The sequence below is a fragment of the Paramormyrops kingsleyae genome, chromosome 8, assembly GCF_048594095.1.
Source record: "Paramormyrops kingsleyae isolate MSU_618 chromosome 8, PKINGS_0.4, whole genome shotgun sequence".
NCBI classification, from domain to species: Eukaryota; Metazoa; Chordata; class Actinopteri; order Osteoglossiformes; family Mormyridae; genus Paramormyrops; species Paramormyrops kingsleyae.
The window spans coordinates 2,205,001-2,224,926 of NC_132804.1; the positions used below are offsets into that span (position 1 = coordinate 2,205,001).

Here is a 19,926-nt window from a genome sequence, read left to right on the forward strand (position 1 = left end):
TGTGTTTCCCTTTCGCGCGAAAGAATAGGCTATATGCACAGAGCGTTGTGACGTAGTTCCGGTAAAAGTTCAGCCAGCTAAGTAATTTCCGGTAGCCTTTCGTTTGCTGCGTTTAGCTCGTGTTTTCGGCGTTACCACCGTCTCTGAAGAAAACGTTTAAATTTCAGCCAACCGATAGCACAACATCTGAACACTGTTGTGCGCCTTTGTTGTGTGACTTTATTTAATGTGCGGTTAGGCACTTTGTTAAAGAAAATTAAGTTATCTGTGACAAAGCACTCCAGTGAGTGTCATGCCTCGATCGTCCGCTCTTTCCGTGTGCCACGACCCCTCGTTAACCCTGTGTGGATTCCCCGTGTTTACCAGCTGTTCCTGATTGTTGTCAAATTTGTCATTACTCCATTGTATTTAGTCCGCGTTTCCGTTTCTTTCTCCAGTCCGGTCATTATATTGCAATTCTGCTTTACCGCTCGTCTGTGTTCCTTTTGCTCATTAAACCCCGCATTCCCCCGATCCTAGGTCTCCTCGCCTCTGCTTCCCCGGTCAGCGTTGTAACAGTGAGCCTGCTTCCATGCTGCAATGTGAACATTTGCCATGTTCCTAAAAATTCTGTTTATTGCAGTGTCTGACCACACAGACCTACAGGCTATTGCCAGATGATCATACTAGACATATCAACTGGACATATTTTGAACTATTACAAATTGATGTCTTGTACATACACAGAAACTGGATTTTATCGATTACTCAAGAACATTCAATATAATGAATACCAATTTTTTTCACGTTATATATATATATATATTTATATATATAACGAACCGAATCAGGCTTAATCAAGATAGGTGATTTATCATTTTAACGATCCCCAATTAAATTAACCCCGTGGACCGGACAAATACAAAACGAATGATTAAACATTATATGCGTCTCTTTTTGTATGTTTTCTAAATAAGACCGCATGCCCATACCCAACTGTAATAGCGATTAAAGCGAACTATTCTTTTAGCATTTATGTTAAGGCAAGACTTTTATTTTATTACTGTTCTGGGATTAATAATGTTTAATAATTTTAATAATGTGCTTTAAGTCAAGTCAAATTCAGTTTATGCATGATTACATGATATAGCTTTTTTAATACTGTATCCTAAATTGTGGATAATTAAGCTATATATCATATGCTGAAGTACATTTCTGGAGTGTTAAAGATTAAAAGAAAAAATAACAAGAACCGTACAGAACCGAAAACCGTGACCCTAAAACCGTGATACAAACCGAACCGTGGGTTTTGTGAACCGTGCCACCCCTAGTGGTCACACATCACTGTATCACTGTCAGCGTCTGTCACATGGCGTGACGGCCACCAAGCTCAGTGCAGAGGCAGAACTCACTCCACATCACCTGCTACAGCTGGGCTCCAGGCCTCAGCTACCAAATGCACCAATCAAAAGCATCTGAGTCCCCCCCCACCCCCCCACATGATCGACACCCCAGCGATACAGAGATTTCTGCATTTTATTTTCACCACACCCCCACAGCTGAAACCCTGCAAGTTACCATTTAGTCATTTTAGCCCTGGAGCACAGGCACCGCCCCCCACCCTACGGCGCAGCACTGGGGGTCGTCACACACCCCCACACACCAAGATGGGATAGGACAGAGGGTCACCTTAGCACAGGCGTAGCAGAACTTATATAAAGAGCTCAGCATGCTTTCCAGGGGGGGACTTTCTGAGTTAAATCTTCTCCTACCATCCTGAATGAATGTTCAGATCAATACTGATGATTAGATTGACATGAACTGGCCACAACAATTAAAAAATATGCCCACATAACAGGAATGAGAAACTGCAGAAGCATAAGCGAAGGCCTGTGCTTTCGCAAGGTGTGAAAGGGAGGATTTTCACGACAGTGGCAGAAAACTGATTTGCGAATGTGTAACATTTATACAAAATACGTTGTTAGCATGAGGGCCTTTTCATAACAAGACAGGGTCAGATTTCCACACAGCCACAGTAATACTGTGTTGTACCACACACAAAAAATTCAATCTGTTTACAATGAGGCTAATTATTTTGACACAGCAAGATTGATGACGTATAGCCCCAAAACCGAAACTGAATGTAATCACAAGAGAAATAACCGATTTCAAGTCCAGAGGAAAATACTTGTATACCGTATGAATCACTGAAGCCAGAAGAGAGGAAATTAATGCAAAAATGTTTATTTCCCCAGTTATGTCTAAACAAACTGGGTCTACAACTAAATTTTTGGCATACAAACACACCAAAGAATATCCGGCCTCTGAGGTTTCGGAGAGCCGCCAGTCAGCATCTGATTGTGGAAATCATGCACACGAGGAATTCGATTCAATTACGATCAGGGGGTCATCACCAACCAGCACTGATTACGATCAGGGGGTCATCACCAACCAGCACTGATTACGATCAGGGGGTCATCACCAACCAGCACTGATTACGATCAGGGGGTCATCACCAACCAGCACTGATTACGATCAGGGGGTTAGAGGCAGAGCAGGAGCATCCCAGCCTGGGTCCTCCGTGTTTCTGTGGTCATTCCTGCCATCACGCTTCCACAGCTGCTGACGTGAGCTCAAGCAAGCAAACAAACCAAAGCAATGTGACATCTGAGCATCCGGAGAAAGGTAAGAGGCAGACTGGCAGCCACCTTCCAGGGCCAAACAGACACTCGAAACTTTGCCAGCTGGAAATAAACAACTAAGTCAGGTAAAAACAAACAAAGCACTTTCATGGAAAGAGGAGGAGTTGAGGGTTAGCAGGCAGCCTGGGCGGTCGGCATAGGCCGGCGAAATGTAAACAGGCCGCATGGCTGAGGTTTGGGGCCATGCCCCTGAAGCCAGGCCATTGGAGAGGCCCGTGACTGCAGCTCCCAGCATACAATTGGGGAATGTTCCTTTGCTCGCTGGAAATGGGCACGTCTGCATGTGGACGTCCACTGCCGGCGACCGACATGAGGGCGAGGCAATAAGTAAAAGGGGCGTTTAAAAGTGTGTGCCGGTATAAATCAGCACAGAAGGCGGGCAGCCAATCAGCAGAAGGCCAGAGGGCGCCGTCTGTCCATATGGGTGCGACGGGCACTACTGCAGTCGCGCGTCACACGGCTGAGCAGCCGCATGTGACACCACCCGCTAGCTGGCATGTGCGCCAACAAAGGAAGCTGCATCTGCAGTGAGCAGGCAGAGCCCCCCAAGAGTGATTCACGACTGACATTCAGCAGAGGGCCTGCTTTTCTTCTTATGGAGGCTTTTAATTGCGCTTTAAAGTTCAGGAATAGACGAAGCACCACTATGCACCTCCTGGGACCTGTTTACCTACGGGCTAAACCAGCGTTTATCCTGGTAAAAGCCACATATCACAATGCTGTTTAAAATTATTGAATGATTAACTAGAAAAATCTCCTAATGAGCTTAAATTCTAAACTCGCTGTGATCTAGTATTAGATGACCTGTTGTGAAAAATGGATGGATGGAATGAAATGTAATGTAATTAAATTATTATCAATTACTAAGAGACTATTGGGGTGGTAAATGGTTTGCAAAGGCAGCGTGCTTTAATTCCGGCCCCAGAAAAAAGTAATGAAATAAATCATTTTAGAAAGTGTTTGAAGTGAGACCGGGGGGGTCTCCTGTCATTCACACGCTGCTCCTGTAAGCTTGGGGGGGCTTCGGCGAAGCAGGTGGGCAAATATATGCAAACGAGGCTGGCTGAGGTGGGGGGGTGTGGAACAATCAGTCATGTCACGCATGTGAGCAGGCAGTTAATAAAGCACACATGCACAGACACACAGAGACACACACAGAGACACACAGACACACACCACACAGGTCTGTAATTATATCTTTGTGGGGACTCTCCATTCATTTCTATGGGAAAACTCTAATCCCAACATGACCACCCTAACCCCTACTCAGCCCTAACCTTAACCATAAGTAACCAAACAAAATACAAGACTATTGGCATTTTTTGATTAAATTCAAAGATCTTTGTGAGGACCTGAAAATTGTAATCTACAATGTAATATAAACAAAATCCAGCACACACACACACACACACTCGCACACACACTCACTCGTGGTGATGCACGAAGCTTATTTAGCTCCGTCCTGTTGACGGCTCAGTCAGAAACGGCGTGAGGGACGCCGGTCCAGTCCAGTCCAGTCCAGCACTGCCCATCATCCATCTTGAAACAGCAGGGGTGCAGTCGTCGACCCCGCGGCCAAGTCTATCACCGCTAAGAAATATGGCCGCAATATCCGCAGCCTTCTGCTGGAGGCGTGCCGCTTAACAGGCTCCTCTGGTGGAGTGAGTATTCCCAATACTTCCAAACGACGCAGATCTCACAGTAATCACATGTGCAGAAAGAATGCTGGTTCATTCTGGGGCCACCTGTGACCCCCATCCCCTGGCTGGCAGGGGAGTGGCGAGGACACCCACACCAAAGCTGGGGGGGGGGTATCTGTGGGCTCACTACTGCCTGGGGGGGGAGGCCAGGCCCCCAGGTAAGAGATTCCACCACTGACAGCAGCCGCTTTGAGCTTCTTGAAAAGGCTTTCTCCTCGATGCAGTGATTCACAGCAATGCAGCAGAGCGTTCCCCATTTAGCTATCCATCTTCTAAACACTTGACCAAAAGGGTGACAGAATTTGACCCCTGCGGGGGTGAGAGGCAGCAGTGCTACGACTGACCCATCGTGCTCCGCGACACTGACTCCTGAACGCGAAAGCAGCGAGCGTCAGCGCCACCTGAAAACTGGCCTTTATTCCCACAGCTGACAAGAGTGGCAGAAGAATAAAGTAAAATGAAGAAGTAGGTGTCACTTTGGCTGCAGTGAGCGTGAGTGTTCTGGCGTCTGGCTCTGGTGCCCCACAGCACTCAGGAAGGCCGGCGACAGGGGCAGACAGGAGACACGAAATCAAGAAAGTGCGGCATCAGAACGTATTCCATGGAGAGCGAAGTGCAGGTCCTGACAGAAAGTGTCCCCTTCACGGCTCAGAGGGCTGCCAGACAGAACATACTCAACCTAGCCATTAGCTGCCTCAAACACACTGAAAACAGAACCTTCTGGAAGCCCGGCCTCCACACAGTCTGTCATGGAGCCAACAGCTTGGTGGCTGACTGCAGGACCAGGTCAGCAAAGAGACATAAGAGCTGTACTTTCAAAAGGAATCAGGCACCCAGAGGCTTTCTGCTAAGGCAACAGCATGGCGACAGGAACATGTACAGCTGCAGGACCCCAGGCATCAGCTCACAGCCCTTGGGAATTACCTGGTCAGCCCTAGATGACCGCAGATGTTTGCGATTCCAATCCAGCAGCAGTACCATGATGCTCTGATCTGAGAACAGTACCAGTCTCCGCACCGCAGTAAGAAGGGCTGAGATCAAGTGAGAATCTGCAAGACACAGGCAGAGTTGCCACCTGAAGGCCAAGGAGGGCTCTGTCACACACAGCACAGTGTTAAAGGCCACTGGCTTCTGCTCATTATGCTTCTAATGAACTATATGCCATGTTTGTACTCGCTTTGAGCCAAAGCATCTGCTAAGGAAATTTAATTGTAATAATTTTTCCAGAATAACTGGATTTTGTTCTTCATACAGTGACAGGCTCACTGCTCTTGAAAACAACTGAGCATCATCTCCGGACGTCATGCAGGCTGCTGGTTTCCTCAGAATGATCAGCTGGTAAGCAGATCCATCCTTCCAGTCTGTGCTGCGATGGGTTTAGACACTGAGACGCAGGTCGTGCAGGGGTGGCTGGGGGGTCTGTTTTCACAGCAAGCAGAATGAGCTTGGTTGCCTAATGAAAGCCATGAAACTGTAATCCCTAATCTCACACTCGCATCTAGCCAGCGGGCATGAGATCACCCCAGCGGCTGTAAGCGCTTAGCATCCTGTTAGGAAGCGTGCCAGCATTGAAGGCAAACACGGAAACTGCAGACAGCCGCTGGGATGCAGGACCAGGAGAGGTTTACTGGACAGAACCCAGTTATCAGACCTGTAACGGGGCACTCAAATTACCCGGCTTCAGCAAACATATTAATGTATTAGGCACAAAACTTTCAGATCCTTCATAAACCTTCATAACAACCACATATAACAGAGAGAACAAAAGTCATGTGAAACCACAAGCAACATGTCAGCTAATAAAGACAAAATCGGGGGCAAGAACACCGAGTCACAGAGGCTATGGAGGGACGATAATATCGGGGCAGAAACACCGAGTCACAGAGGCTATGGAGGGACGATAATATCGGGGCAGGAACACCGAGTCACAGAGGCTATGGAGGGACGATAATATCGGGGGCAGAAACACAGAGTCACAGAGGCTATGCAGGGACGATAATATCGGGGCAGAAACACCGAGTCACAGAGGCTATGGAGGGACGATAATATCGGGGCAGAAACACCGAGTCACAGAGGCTATGGAGGGACGATAATATCGGGGCAGGAACACCGAGTCACAGAGGCTATGCAGGGACGATAATATCGGGGCAGGAACACCGAGTCACAGAGGCTATGGAGGGACGATAATATCGGGGCAGAAACACCGAGTCACAGAGGCTATGCAGGGACGATAATATCGGGGCAGGAACACCGAGTCACAGAGGCTATGGAGGGACGATAATATCGGGGCAGGAACACCGAGTCACAGAGGCTATGGAGGGACGATAATATCGGGGCAGGAACACCGAGTCACAGAGGCTATGGAGGGACGATAATATCGGGGCAGAAACACCGAGTCACAGGGGCTATGGAGGGACGATAATATCGGGGGCAGAAGCACCGAGTCACAGAGGCTATGGAGGGACGATAATATCGGGGGCAGAAACACCGAGTCACAGAGGCTATGGAGGGACGATAATATCGGGGGCAGAAGCACCGAGTCACAGAGGCTATGGAGGGACGATAATATCGGGGGCAGAAGCACCGAGTCACAGAGGCTATGGAGGGACGATAATATCGGGGGCAGAAGCACCGAGTCACAGAGGCTATGGAGGGACGATGCAAATTAATTTAACAATTTATTACCTAAGAGTAAGTACAGTGATCTTGTCATTTTTGCTGAAACAGCATCTGTGCAACGAAAGTATAAAACTAGACCACCTCAGCACACCATCTGCAGCAGAAAGCCGTATCCTGCTGTAATAAAGTTTAAAAGCTAGACAGAGCAGTGCAGGCTGGTATCAGGCCTTGGAAGTAGAGCCGGCTGGCATCAGACAAGGCACTCAGAGGCACTTCATCTAACTACCCCACTGACTAATGTCCACCAAGAGGAGACTCTCTGATGGAGCAGTTTTTCCACAGCAGTAGCAGGACCCGCGGCTCCTGGCCGTTCTCACCTCTGAGCTTCCTTCCTGCAGTGCAGACATGCGATGCAGACGTGGGGAGAGGGCAGCTCAGCCTCCTGCTAGCATGCAAAGCTCTCTGGGTAATGCAGCCTCAAAGGAAGGCAGTGTTCATTTCACACACATGAAAGGACTGTGAGCAGGGGGAGCAGGTGACAGCTTACGGGCCGTAAGCGAGCCGATATCTTCATACCATCACATCCTGGAAGCAAACGGAGGTGCATTTAAGCTTTCTGGTGAAAACATAACGGACAAGGCACTCGGTTCCTGGGCTAGGCTCCTGTTACTGTGGGTGGAACGTCGGCCATATTGAATCAAGTTTGCACAAACCAAAGTATTCATTACATACTTTGCATTTCCGTCTGTATTTGGTCTCCGTCTGCCTAACTAAACATGAACATTTAGTTAATATTTAGTCTGTTATCATGGAGTCTCCAGCAGCAGCAAGCTGAGCCAACAAACAGTCCCAATAGCCTTAGTCTGTGTGACGCCCACAGTCCTCAGAGACCCCCAGGCCCACATTTCTGCTCCCTCAGCACCCAACAGACCTGTAGCAGGTATTCAGTTCCTCATTGTTGGCTGAGGTGTGATGAGAGCTGGGGGGCAGCAACAATGTGGGCCTGGGGGGGTCTCTGCGGACCGGGCGCGACACACTGGAATACGCCATCAACACAAACTTGTATTACTCAACGGCGACTGAACCTCATCCCCGTCCCCTAAAACTAAAGCTGAAGCTGAAGCTGAAGCTGAAGCGCTAAGCATTTTCTCCCAAGAATCACTCGTCTTTCATGCCTGGCGGGACTCCAGCGGTGAAGCCTGCACTCCTGAAGTGTTTGTTTTTGTCACTATGGCAACCGGAGCACTTGACATCAATCACCCGGAACGGCCGTTTACCGTATTTGAGAGGGGGAGTGCCACCGCGTCAAAGCCCAGCCTCGACCGGCCTTACGCACCGCGAGGAACTCGATACGAATCAGGAATGTGATCTTCCTCAGTGAGGCTGACCCCGGAAGGTGGCTTCCCTCTGCCCCGCCCTACCGACCTGCACGGCAGACCTCAGTTTCACCCTAACCTGTTTGGTGAGAAGTCTGAGCCGGACGGCGCGTCCTGGTGGCTCTGGGTCACAGCAATGCCGGGCATGAAAAGCATGCAGACGGCGTCAGGCAGCGATACCTCCCTCCCTCCCCATGACGGAGCCCCACCACTGCGCCCCCCCCCCCGTCTGGCACCCCCAAAACAGGCTGCAGGGCCTCTAAACAAACTGCATCTTCATTTTGTCCTTTTTTTTTTTTTTAAACGAAAAGCCCCCCACCCTCTCCAGTGACAGGTGTCTTACAAAGTACACAAAGCAGACATGAAAATATGTGCACACACCCCGGCAGAGATGAGGAACGGCTCCGACTGGAAGGGTCGCATTCTTAGACGCATGCAAACCTGCGGCTTCCGCAGGCAGCAGAGGCCTGCCACTCGCTGCAGGCTTATTTGTTTTTGTTTTTTTGAGGGGGGTCATCTTTCTGGAACGGGTGACGTTCTTACTGGACACCTCATATAAATTCTTTAGATGTTTTCCGATTTTGACCAAGAGCTTTTAACACACAAATTCTACATTTAAACGGGAGAAACATAAAAGTCAATGTGATTTTCCGCTAATTTTGTCTTACGCCACGGTGTATGAGATCCAAACAGGTTTTCACAGGCCAGAATTACTTCCCTTATGAGAGGGGGAAAAATGCACACAAGTGTAATACTATGACAAATAAAGAATACATTTTAAAAACCAATAATACAATTTACTTCATATCCTGGTTGCGGGCGGATTTGTTGAGTCAGACCTTACACCCAGTGGAGTTCGCGTCTGAGGCTCTCTGGTATTATTAAAATACAATCTAGCAGCAGGCAGCGCCAATCTGCTTCCAGAAGCCATGAGCGATTTAGGTTTTTCACTGAATAACGACTTTAAACCTCATTTGGTCTCACAGAGGGCAGAGCCGGCCACACTGACCACCAGCCGCTGCAGAACTAATGTTTATCTGAAACACTCTGACTCAGCTCCGTATGACACCCGTAGACCACAGCAGTGCCAAACGGATCTGCCTGTGAGCTAATAGCAGACAGAGCTGACTGTGTCATCTGGTCAGTGAAGGATCACCAAGCCCCCTGACCGAACCACAACTAAGACACAGGGCTCTTCCTCAACACAGAGCTTATACCTTGAAGCACAACTTAACTCTAGATTAGTGTTGTCTTTGAAATAGACACTACAGAGAATGATGCGGAGCAAATTTATTTGGAACTGGCAGGTAGACCAATGGTATAAATAAACGCAGAAATAAAATAAATAAGTCATCAGTCTCATGCTGACTGAATCGCCGGCCATGCTGTCGCACATAGGAGAACATGTAAGCATACAGATATGATGAGAGGGATGTGTGGGATCTACACAGGTATGGGGACAACACAAGGACATTTCGAAACTTCTCAGCACTCAAACATCATCTGAATGTATGGTTTAGCTGCAGGCTCTGTCCTCTGCGAGGGTGTGAATACCACGTGGTCTCTGTAAGACATGCTGTAGACCAGGGCTCTTCAACTCGATTCCAAATCCAGGCCTTGTTTTCAGTTCTCCCAGGTAGTTAGTTTAATAATTACTGATTCTGATTGGCCAGAGGCTTCACACCTGGGTCACAGGTAAAGGAAGGCTGGAAAACCAGCAGTGGTCGGACCTCGAGGACCGTGATTCGAATAACCCTGCTGTAGATCATCCCATCATGCTGCTGGGAATATAGTAATATGGCACAGATCAGCATGTACTTTAAGGGTGAACAGCCTTAAACAAAAGCTGAAAATTAATACACTTCCTCAGTTAGGTACTGAATAACCGGCAGGTTCATTGTTCATCTGAATTTACCCAGGGAGACATTTTACATTCTGGCAAATCTGGCAAGAATGTGTAGCCCATTCAAACATATTCCAGTCAACCCTGGCATACAGATAAACTCCAAAATCCTTTCATCTGTAAAAACTTTCGGTGGTAAACTAAGCAGCGTCTGCCTCAATCTGGATCTAAAACTGCTAAACTGATTACAGAAGTTTGTGAGGGATGCAAGGTTGAGTTTTCCCCTAAATGACTGACAGGACTTGAAATCTTTGTTAGAAAGTTACGGCCTTCAAAAGGGAGGGAGAGAAAGTGGGGATGCAGTGTGAGCAAGAGCGGAGGACTCGTGCTGGAGACAGACGATGCTGCAGGCCATCAAAGGGAAGGGACACCTTTATGCAGAGGGCAGATAAAGGCGCCCAATCAGTGCCAGGCCACAGCTGTGTGCCAATCTCTCTGGCAGCTTTAAACCAGTCATGGAATTAGACAGATCTGCATCCCAAAGACAATTTTAAGCGACACACAATTAAACCAGAAAAAATCAACCAGACACCAGCCATTAGGAAAGCTGTCAATCTCCATCCAGCACATGAGGAAGACATTCACACTCCGCTGCCAGGCAACCAGGATAAAAGGGGCGAGGCGAAGTGAGGGCCAGCTACAGGCCTCTGGCAAGCTGCGACTGAGCTGCTGCCCCCTGCCTGCGTGGAGGTCAAAGGTGAACGACCTGTCAGAACGGGGAATGTGGAGGTCACGACCGGGGGGCCCCCAGCACACTCACGGCCCGCAGACAGCCATGCAAGTCCCAGCCCATGGCAGAGTAAACAGAGTCACGAACAGAACCAAGAAAGAGAGGGGAGCAACGTGTGAGGAATTGTAGGCAGAGTCAAATAGAGTGATGTAAACAGGGGCGAGGCATGGAAGGAAGGACTGGGAGGGAAGACTGGCAAAGGTTTTAATTAGGAGGAAGGAGCTTGTCGTGCCAGAAGGATAAACCATTACCCAAAACATTCAGGAGCACACAAATGGGGCAAGGCATGGAAATAGTTTTGCAAACAGCCTGACAGGAGCTAATTGCCCGGAACTATAATCAGTTCTATGTTCTGTGTGCTGCGCTCCCTGTGTGTGGATGGCAGTTTCCCCAAAGACTGCACCATCGTCGCAGGGACACTCAGCGTCACAATAAACCAGGGATGACCAATAACAAACCGGTGATAGGGAAGCGCAAAAGGGTGAGAGTCTGACAGGGAACGCCTGCAATGGCCAACAGGGGAGATGGGGACCTCTCACTGCGTTACCCTCTCACTGCATTACCCACAGCCCCTCTCACTGCGTTACCCTCTCACTGCGTTACCCTCTCACTGCGTTACCCACAGCCCCTCTCACCGCGTTAACCTCTCACTGCGTTACCCTCTCACTGCGTTACCCACAGCCCCTCTCACTGCGTTACCCTCTCACTGCGTTACCCACAGCCCCTCTCACCGCGTTAACCTCTCACTGCGTTACCCACAGCCCCTCTCACTGCGTTACCCTCTCACTGCGTTACCCACAGCCCCTCTCACTGCGTTACCCAAAGCATCACAGGGCCAGGGCTCCCGTCTGACTGGGGGGGGACAGGGGCGTGGTCTGACACCGCACACTCCCAAATCACCATCACTGCATGTGTAACCAAAAGGAGAGGAAATACAATTTTTAAAGAAAGGCCCTGGTGATGTGAGGCTCCATCTGAGCAGTGCGGGGCCACACCACTGCACACACACCCCCCGGGGGGGCCGGCACTGCACCGGCTTCCATCCCCTTAATCATGGCTGCTATTCCCAACCCCCTCCTCTGGCATCTGGCCCAAGGGGGGGGGGGGCGGGAAAACAGAAACCCAGGCCGTTTAATGCGATTTGAGTGAGGTGGCCGGGGGGGGCCAGACCCTAATTAAAGGTAGTGATTAGAACACAGGGGGCTTGTGGGGGGGGGAGCTCAGGAGACTGCAGGGTCCAATGAAAGTACGAGCAGGACATCCTGAAAAAGCGTAAACAAGCCGCACAAATCGATTCATATCCCAGCTATTACAATTCATTTAGCCAGCAGACCAGGCTGGGCCCCTCACTGAACCTGTGTCTCCTTAAGGCGTCCCGTGTGGATGCGGAGGTCGTGGTCTCACACGGACGATGCCCCTGCAGGCCACTGCGATGAAGAGAAACTCAGGCAAGGTCATCGCAGCTTGTCGCTGCCGCGAGCAAAGGCTGCAGCCAGCATGGGCAGTGAACATAATGGCACTGGACACCCAATAAGGCTGATTAAGAACAAGGTCCGATGTGGGGAGGGGGGCATTAGCTGATGATGAAAAAAACTAACTGATTTCACAGGCCTGAGGCCTCCCCAGCGATGGAGCTCGTCCCTCCTCACCTCCTAATGACTTTTGCCAACAATTATTTCTCACTCGTCACCTGCATAAAGCAAAAATTCTGTTTTTGTGAATAAAATCAGACTCATTTCAGCTCATTTTAGCATGTGGCTGGTGCAGCTGATGTATCTGACCTCAGGTGACCCTGTGACCCCCTGTGATTTCCTGTGACCCCCTGTGGTCTGCTGAGCCTTTACAGACACATCTGCCGCCCCCCCAAATGTAGCCACATGGTGAGGCCAGCTGACGCCCATACAGTCTGTCACCATCCACGGTGTCCTTCGCTTAATCAGCTGTCCCAGATGCAGCGTGAACCACCCCCGCAGCAGGCAAACAGGAGCCCGGCCGAGAGGGGCCCCTGCAGCAGGTGAACAGGAGCCCGGCCGAGAGGGGCCCCCGCAGCAGGTGAACAGGAGCCCGGCCGAGAGGGGCCCCCGCAGCAGGCGAGCAGGAGCCCGGCCGAGAGGGGCCCCCGCAGCAGGCAAGCAGGAGCCCGGCCGAGAGGGGCCCCCGCAGCAGGTGAACGTGAGGCCAGCTATGATTGACTCCAGCAGGTAGAGGGTGAGAGCCCTCAAACACACCTTTCTGTCCCCACCGTTCACATCCTACAATCTGTCCCCATCCACATCCCGACCTCGTTGTCACAAGCTTAGCAATGGCCCCAGATGGCAGCTCGACCAGGTGGCGAGACTGAGGTCCCCCATAGAGGACACAGCAATCAGGCTGAATCTCCAGGACAGATGGTAATCTGCCTGCCTGCTCAGGCACAGGAATGCAAAGGACAAGCTGGAGGTCTTAGGGCAGATGCAGACCAGGGGGTGCTAGGTCTCCCATACCCCAAGAATGTCTGGCATCCCTCCCACCCAGTGTGGCTCCCACATCGGAGCCATTCACTCTAGGAGGACCCCACCCATCACAAAAGGCTGGAATAACTCTAACCCCGTCAATCACAGGTATGGCCCACTAGGAACAAGGATGGCCCGCCGGGGGGGACAGGGACGGCCTGCCGGGGACAGGAATGGCCCGCCGGGGACAGGGAGAGCTCCCCAGGGACAGGGATGGCTCCCCAGGGACAGGGACGGCCTGCTGGGGACAGGGACAGCCCGCCGGGGACAGTGAGAGCTCCCTGGGGACAGGGACGGCCTGCCGGGGACAGGGACGGCCCGCCGGGGACAGGAATGGCCCGCCGGGGACAGGGAGAGCTCCCCGGGGACAGGGATGGCTCCCCAGGGACAGGGACGGCCTGCCGGGGACAGGGACGGCCCGCCGGGGACAGGGACGGCCCGCCGGGGACAGTGAGAGCTCCCTGGGGACAGGGACAGCCTGCCGGGGACAGGGACGGCCCGCCGGGGACAGGAATGGCCCGCCGGGGACAGGGAGAGCTCCCCGGGGACAGGGACGGCCTGCCGGGGACAGGGACGGCCCGCCGGGGACAGTGAGAGCTCCCCGGGGACAGGGTGCTCTTGTGAGACACACCGTGGCATACGGGAGCCTCGCCCGTGACCTTCGCCCTCGTGCGATTACGTGCCTGCCCACGTGCGGCTGTTTGCCCAGCCTCTAGTACAAACAGCAACACCCTGGCATTCTGGCCCAGCCCTGGAATTTCTGTCAGTGAGGAGACACTGGTCGCCACTATGCGCCAACTTGGCCGAGGTGACCAGCCGGGACGTCCGAGCCCGTGGGCCACCCTAAATGACACTATAGAGGCTGACAGAAGCTACCCCCACACCAACCCATAGGCGCCGTTAGCAAACGGACATTCAGACATCATGCTAGCCTGTGATGACAGTACTTTTTTGAAGAACATAGAGTTTGATATTAGAGATTCATTTTGCACAAGAACATCGCTATATTATGGTCTGAAATCCATGATAAAACTCTATGTACGTATCAAAGTACAAAGTTAACTACCAGAGGATGAAAAAGTATTCACACATACCAAAGTCAAATTCAAGCCTATTTATTGAGTGTAAAAAAAATTCAAATTACATTTCTCTTAATTATCAGACGTGAAGATCAGGATCGTAGTATAAATAGCAGTTACCAGAAATAAAAACATGTTGACTAATATTACTACTTCCTGCTGGTGTGCACACACACACACACACACACACACACACAGACACACACGTCGGGTAAACATATTTTTATGGGGACCGCTCATATATTTCTATGGGAAAAATGCTAACGCTAACTATGACAACCTTAACCCCTACCCAACCCTAACCATAACCATAACCATAAGTAACCAAACGAAATACAAGAGTTTTTGCATTTTTTGTTTTTTCATTGAAGTCACAGATTTTTATTAAATAGAGTTTTACCTTATGGGGACCAGGAAACTGGGGAAAAAATTTGTATCCATCATGTTGTGGGGACATTGACATTGCGTACGTGTATGTATGTATGTATATATATATATATATATACATTATTCATTTTGCAGTTTTAAAGGCAGAGTGCCCCTCCGCTGTGTCACCACAGCATGGCCATAGGTTTGCATCCTGACTTCCTGTTTGACTGGACACAGAGCAAACCTTTATGGAAGCAAAGACCCCCAAGGAGAATTTTAAGTACATGCAAACTTAACAAACTCCACATCACAGTAAGATGTTTGATGTTAATTTTATTTTAGTTTAGTCAGACAAACAAACCAGCAGGTGTTTCCCAGAAACCCCACACTGACAACAGAACCGAAATTCCAGGGACCCCTTTAAATGAATTTCCCGATAGAATCTTACAGGGACAAGCAGGTCCATGAAATGTCAGAACTTCCTGTGTGACGCCATCGCACATCACCAGCTTCCTGCCACACGTCTGCCTTACTCAGGCATCTCGCCGGAAGGTTCCAAGCAAAGGCTTCCAATGCCTTCCAAGATCACTGAAAACTCCTCCCAACAGGGGAACTGTCCTTAAAGAAAACTGCAAACATTCAGAACTTACCCTTTAATGCTGAACCAGAACACACACACACACACACACACACACACATGTCTGAAAATATCATTTTTTGGGTACTTGGCTCATTGCTCGGCCACCAAACGTCAAACAGCCCACAGGGGTGACTAACATGTTCTCCGTGCTTCAAACGACACGTCACTGAATATCTTCACCCAAACCCCACATACACTGCATTGCACAAATGTGGAGTCACTGGTCCAACCTGAACATTTCTAATTAAAAGTCTAGCTGTGAGCGCATTGCGGACGCACTCAGGTTAGGTATCCGCTCGCTTCTGCAATATGAAACGACTCACACGGCTCGGATCAGCAGGCAGAGGTGATGCTAGAGATTTTGGGCCCCTTGAAAATATATCATATTGGGCTTCCAACCCAGATCAATTCAATTATATTCCAATTTTTTGCCCCCCTCTCCCACCACCTATGGAGGAGGTCCCTAGAGCAAATCCTGAGGTCAGCAGAGTGATTTCCCCATTGGGCCCCTGAGCGAGGCCCTTAACCCCGAGCGGACTAGACACTTCTTACTTTCTCAGTTGCATGTCGCTTAGCTTTGCAGTCATGTCATTTTAAAATACTCAACAGGTTATAACACAGGACATCCCATCTCTTAGCAATGGTCTCCAGCACAGACCACATCGACCCGATGGAAACTTTCCACATCGCGGTTTCGATATATCGCGGGGTCGGCATAACAAAATAAATGTAACCTTTTGGGGTGACAGGAGCTATAAAAAAAATCGGAACGTAATTGGATTGGTCGGGGTACTTGTAAAAATCCCATTGTTTACCCCAATGCCTAATACTACTTAACAAAAATTAAGCAAACTGAATGCGGTTTTATTTCATCTAAATTCTGTCAGATGTTCCAGCATATGTGGTTTGTGGGCAAATCTCCACTCCTCTGATCTGCTAACTCTATGTCACCAAGGACCTCATCAAAACAAACAGAAATATATGCAGATTCAAAGCAGTCTGGCATTGTGGCCAGAAAGCAGGATCGCACAGGAAGACCTCACACGCCGGCCGCAGGCAAGGAAGTCAAAGGATGAATGTGCGCACACACCTAAGTAATGATGGCCACCTACGGATCACACATCCACCCACGCTGACTGCATTCTCCCCGCAGGACACATCATCTTGAGCAGACTTCGCCCAGTGAAGCAATATTATGAAAGCGTGATTAAAGGGGAATTTAGGCAGATCGCTTAAACTTAGTAACTTCGCCCAGGTCCAGGAAACCGCACTTGGGTCGCCGATGCCCCCTCCGCCCCAGGACACACGTCTCAAGAGACTGTCAGGGCAGCTTCATGTCAAACGCGACTAAATCGGCGCTGAAGTGCCATGCAGCGCCTTAATTCCGCACGTCAGCCCCCCCCCCCCCCCCAAATATGTATTTATTTTTCAATTAACGAAGCAGGATTTTTGGCAGCTCAGAAAAGGCATTTATTCACGCAGCGCCTGTTTAATTTGCCGCTCCCTTTTACCGTCCACTCCGGAACTTAATTAATAAGCTTTATTTCTGACAGTTTTGTTCGGTATCCGGATGGTACTGGATTTTAAAGCTACTATGTACCCGAAACACAGCACTACAGTGTTTCAATCGGAGGCAGGGGAAATGCGTTAAAAGTATACTCTTTTCCTGACAGCACATGTTGATTTCGCAAATAATCATCATCCGTATAGAAACATCTGTCAACTTGATGGAGGCGCAGATGTATCATGTAACTATGACGGTCAGATTAGCGGTCTCATCACTGCCAATGAAAACGTTCCCAAAATGGACCGAATAATCCCACTTTGGGGGACAGGGTGTAAGAGAATAAGAGATGGACAGGGATAGTTGTACGGTGCCCAAAGCTCGCATCACCTACCTTGTCTGACGGTTCTGAATCGAACCGGACCTTTGCAATTCTTCACCACTTCCAGCACATCATACAGGGGCAATCCAGACACCGAAAGGCCTTCTACCTCCAATATTAATTCCCCCTCGGTCAGTCCACCGTACTGATATGTCACTAAATCCTCGTTGATATCACCCACATAGGAGAACTGCCCATTCTCAGCTCCGCCACGCAGCTCCACATGGAAACCCCCCCGTTCGTCTCTGCACAGCGAACTCTCCGTAAGTTTGCTGCTCCAGTGGTTCTTCTTCTGCACCACACGGGACATAGTGATTCAAGTCCGATAAAAAAAACAGGTGGTCCCACAGCCGCTTACAGGGACGGCAGAAAATGAGATGCTGATCTGCAGAAGAACGCTGAAAACTTTCTTTCCTTCTGCCAATAAGAAGATCCCAATCGTAAAATAAACTGTCATCTGCACAATCAAGCCATTCTCATCTAATATCCACCTTTACGTAGTTTTTTTCCCAGCTTTTATGTCCCCGGTGTCTCATGTTCTACAACATCTTGATCCTTCTTGCACCGCCAGGTTTAGTTTCATTAACATCCACACTTGTTCTCTGCGCAGCTTTTTCCTACTTTTTTCTTGGCCAACACTTTTCACGATTTCTTCTTACAAGCCCGCAAAGAGAGAATAAAAGCCTTCACCAAATCCACACGCTATTTGCGTTCGTGGTTTCAAGCGATCAGGCTGCCTTTAAGCAGGTACTGCGCCGCCGATCGTTTGCTTATGTTTCATCCTACTGTTTGTCCCAGCGATCGGGACCTTCTGATAGTAAAGCCGGCGCATGCGCACTGCCTCCCTCCGGAGCCCTGAAGGGAAATCCTGGCTGCCCTTATTACAGGGTCCTAATGCTCCAAACTTGCTTAAATAGCGCGAATGATTTACAAAGGTAACTTAACTAAATGGGATAAGACAATTGAACAGAAAGTGAAAATATGCTTTGAAATCCGAGTTCTTAGCGTATACTTACTATGTATATGGTTCTGAGCAGGATACGTGGTTGGTACATAGACGCATGGAAGTGGCTGGTGTAGGCTCAGTGGACACGTTTGCGATACTTCAGACCACTACTTACTGCCACCCTTACTTGACCCTGTAGATCAAGTTTTCCCAGTTGTTAGTAGATAATTAATTATTTATCAAATATTTTCTTACATATAGTACAAAGCGTTAATAAATAATAAATAGTAATAGTAATAAATAATGACGATAATATCCCTGACAGGAGGGGAAGGTTTTATGAGATCAGATGATTTGCACACCTTGCGGAAAAAAATCGCAAGTTTTCCACTCCTAAAAATAACCCCCAAAGTACCCTGGGCTTTAGGAGAGGACGGCGCGTGGCCATTAAGGGACGGATGCAGAGCTTAAGAAGACCCGCAACGGTGCCGGTCAGACCCACGGAGCTCGTCTGTCACTGGCATCAGATAATAATAATGATAATAATAATAATAATAATAATAATATTATGTACACAATTTGGGTTGTACAACTCCAGTGTTAAATTTCTATGCAGGGAAACTTCCAGATGCTCACTTGGCACATTGACAAGCTGACCAGTTCATATCATGCCGTTATCTTTCTTATTTACTTACGTAATCACCAGGCACATCAAGTGCTCTCATGTTTTTCTAAGCAGTTCGATACTCCGCAATCATATTGTCTCTTTGTGCTCCATAAGTCACCCTGGCCAGGTTGTTAAACTACCTGAAGCCTCCTATTAAAATATTTTAAGTGTTTCGTTGTAACTTCACACACCATCGCTGGGCAGCATTACTGCTTGACCAGCACTGTTATCAAGATTCTTGCCCAATTCTGGTATCTGCTTCAGTGACTGCCTTTTCATCCACATAATGCATCCCTAATGCTACGAAGGTAAAGGAAGTCAGTCATTTGCTCAGATCTATGGTCAGATTACAGAGGCATATACGGGGGGGGGGGGGGGGGGGTCTCGGGTGAGACAGGAGCCAGCCCAGGCAACTTAGGGCAGTGGGAGGGGGGACGGCCCACACAGGGCGGGGGGAGGCAGACTCAGCATAGCAGCAGCAAATTACCTACATTTGTGGATGATGGGAGGAAATTCTCCCCCCCCCCCCCCCTGCAAACACAGGGCCAGGGGAGGGACACAGACCCCCCATCATCCACTGGGGCACCACACCGCCCACAAAACAATATCTGTGTATCATTCTCATAACTGTCAGTTCCCTGTCGCTACTGTTTAAGATGGCAACATGGCTTCTCGCATAATAATTATCTCTGAAATATGAATGAATGTCAAGACTTTCCTGAAAGTTTTCTATTTATAGAACCGGATCAACACATCAGTCAGAGGGTCCACCCAGATGAAAACACTGATATATTAATTATACTTAATGTTATAGATATAGAGACAAAATATTAATTTT

The 19,926-nt window shown here is 49.2% G+C and overlaps 1 protein-coding gene across 5 annotated transcripts in view; it reads right to left on the minus strand.

The window, feature by feature from the left end:
• Positions 1-18,283, minus strand: part of magi1b (membrane associated guanylate kinase, WW and PDZ domain containing 1b) — a 119,442-nt gene extending 101,159 nt beyond the window's left edge. For all 5 annotated transcript variants that reach the window (XM_072714974.1, XM_023793965.2, XM_072714972.1 and 2 more), the window contains exon 1: positions 17,488-18,283. In XM_072714974.1, the coding sequence (XP_072571075.1) occupies positions 17,488-17,785 (298 nt within the window). In that variant the 5' untranslated portion in view covers positions 17,786-18,283. The remainder of the gene's footprint in view (positions 1-17,487) is intronic.
• Between the last annotated feature and the right edge of the window lie 1,643 nt (positions 18,284-19,926).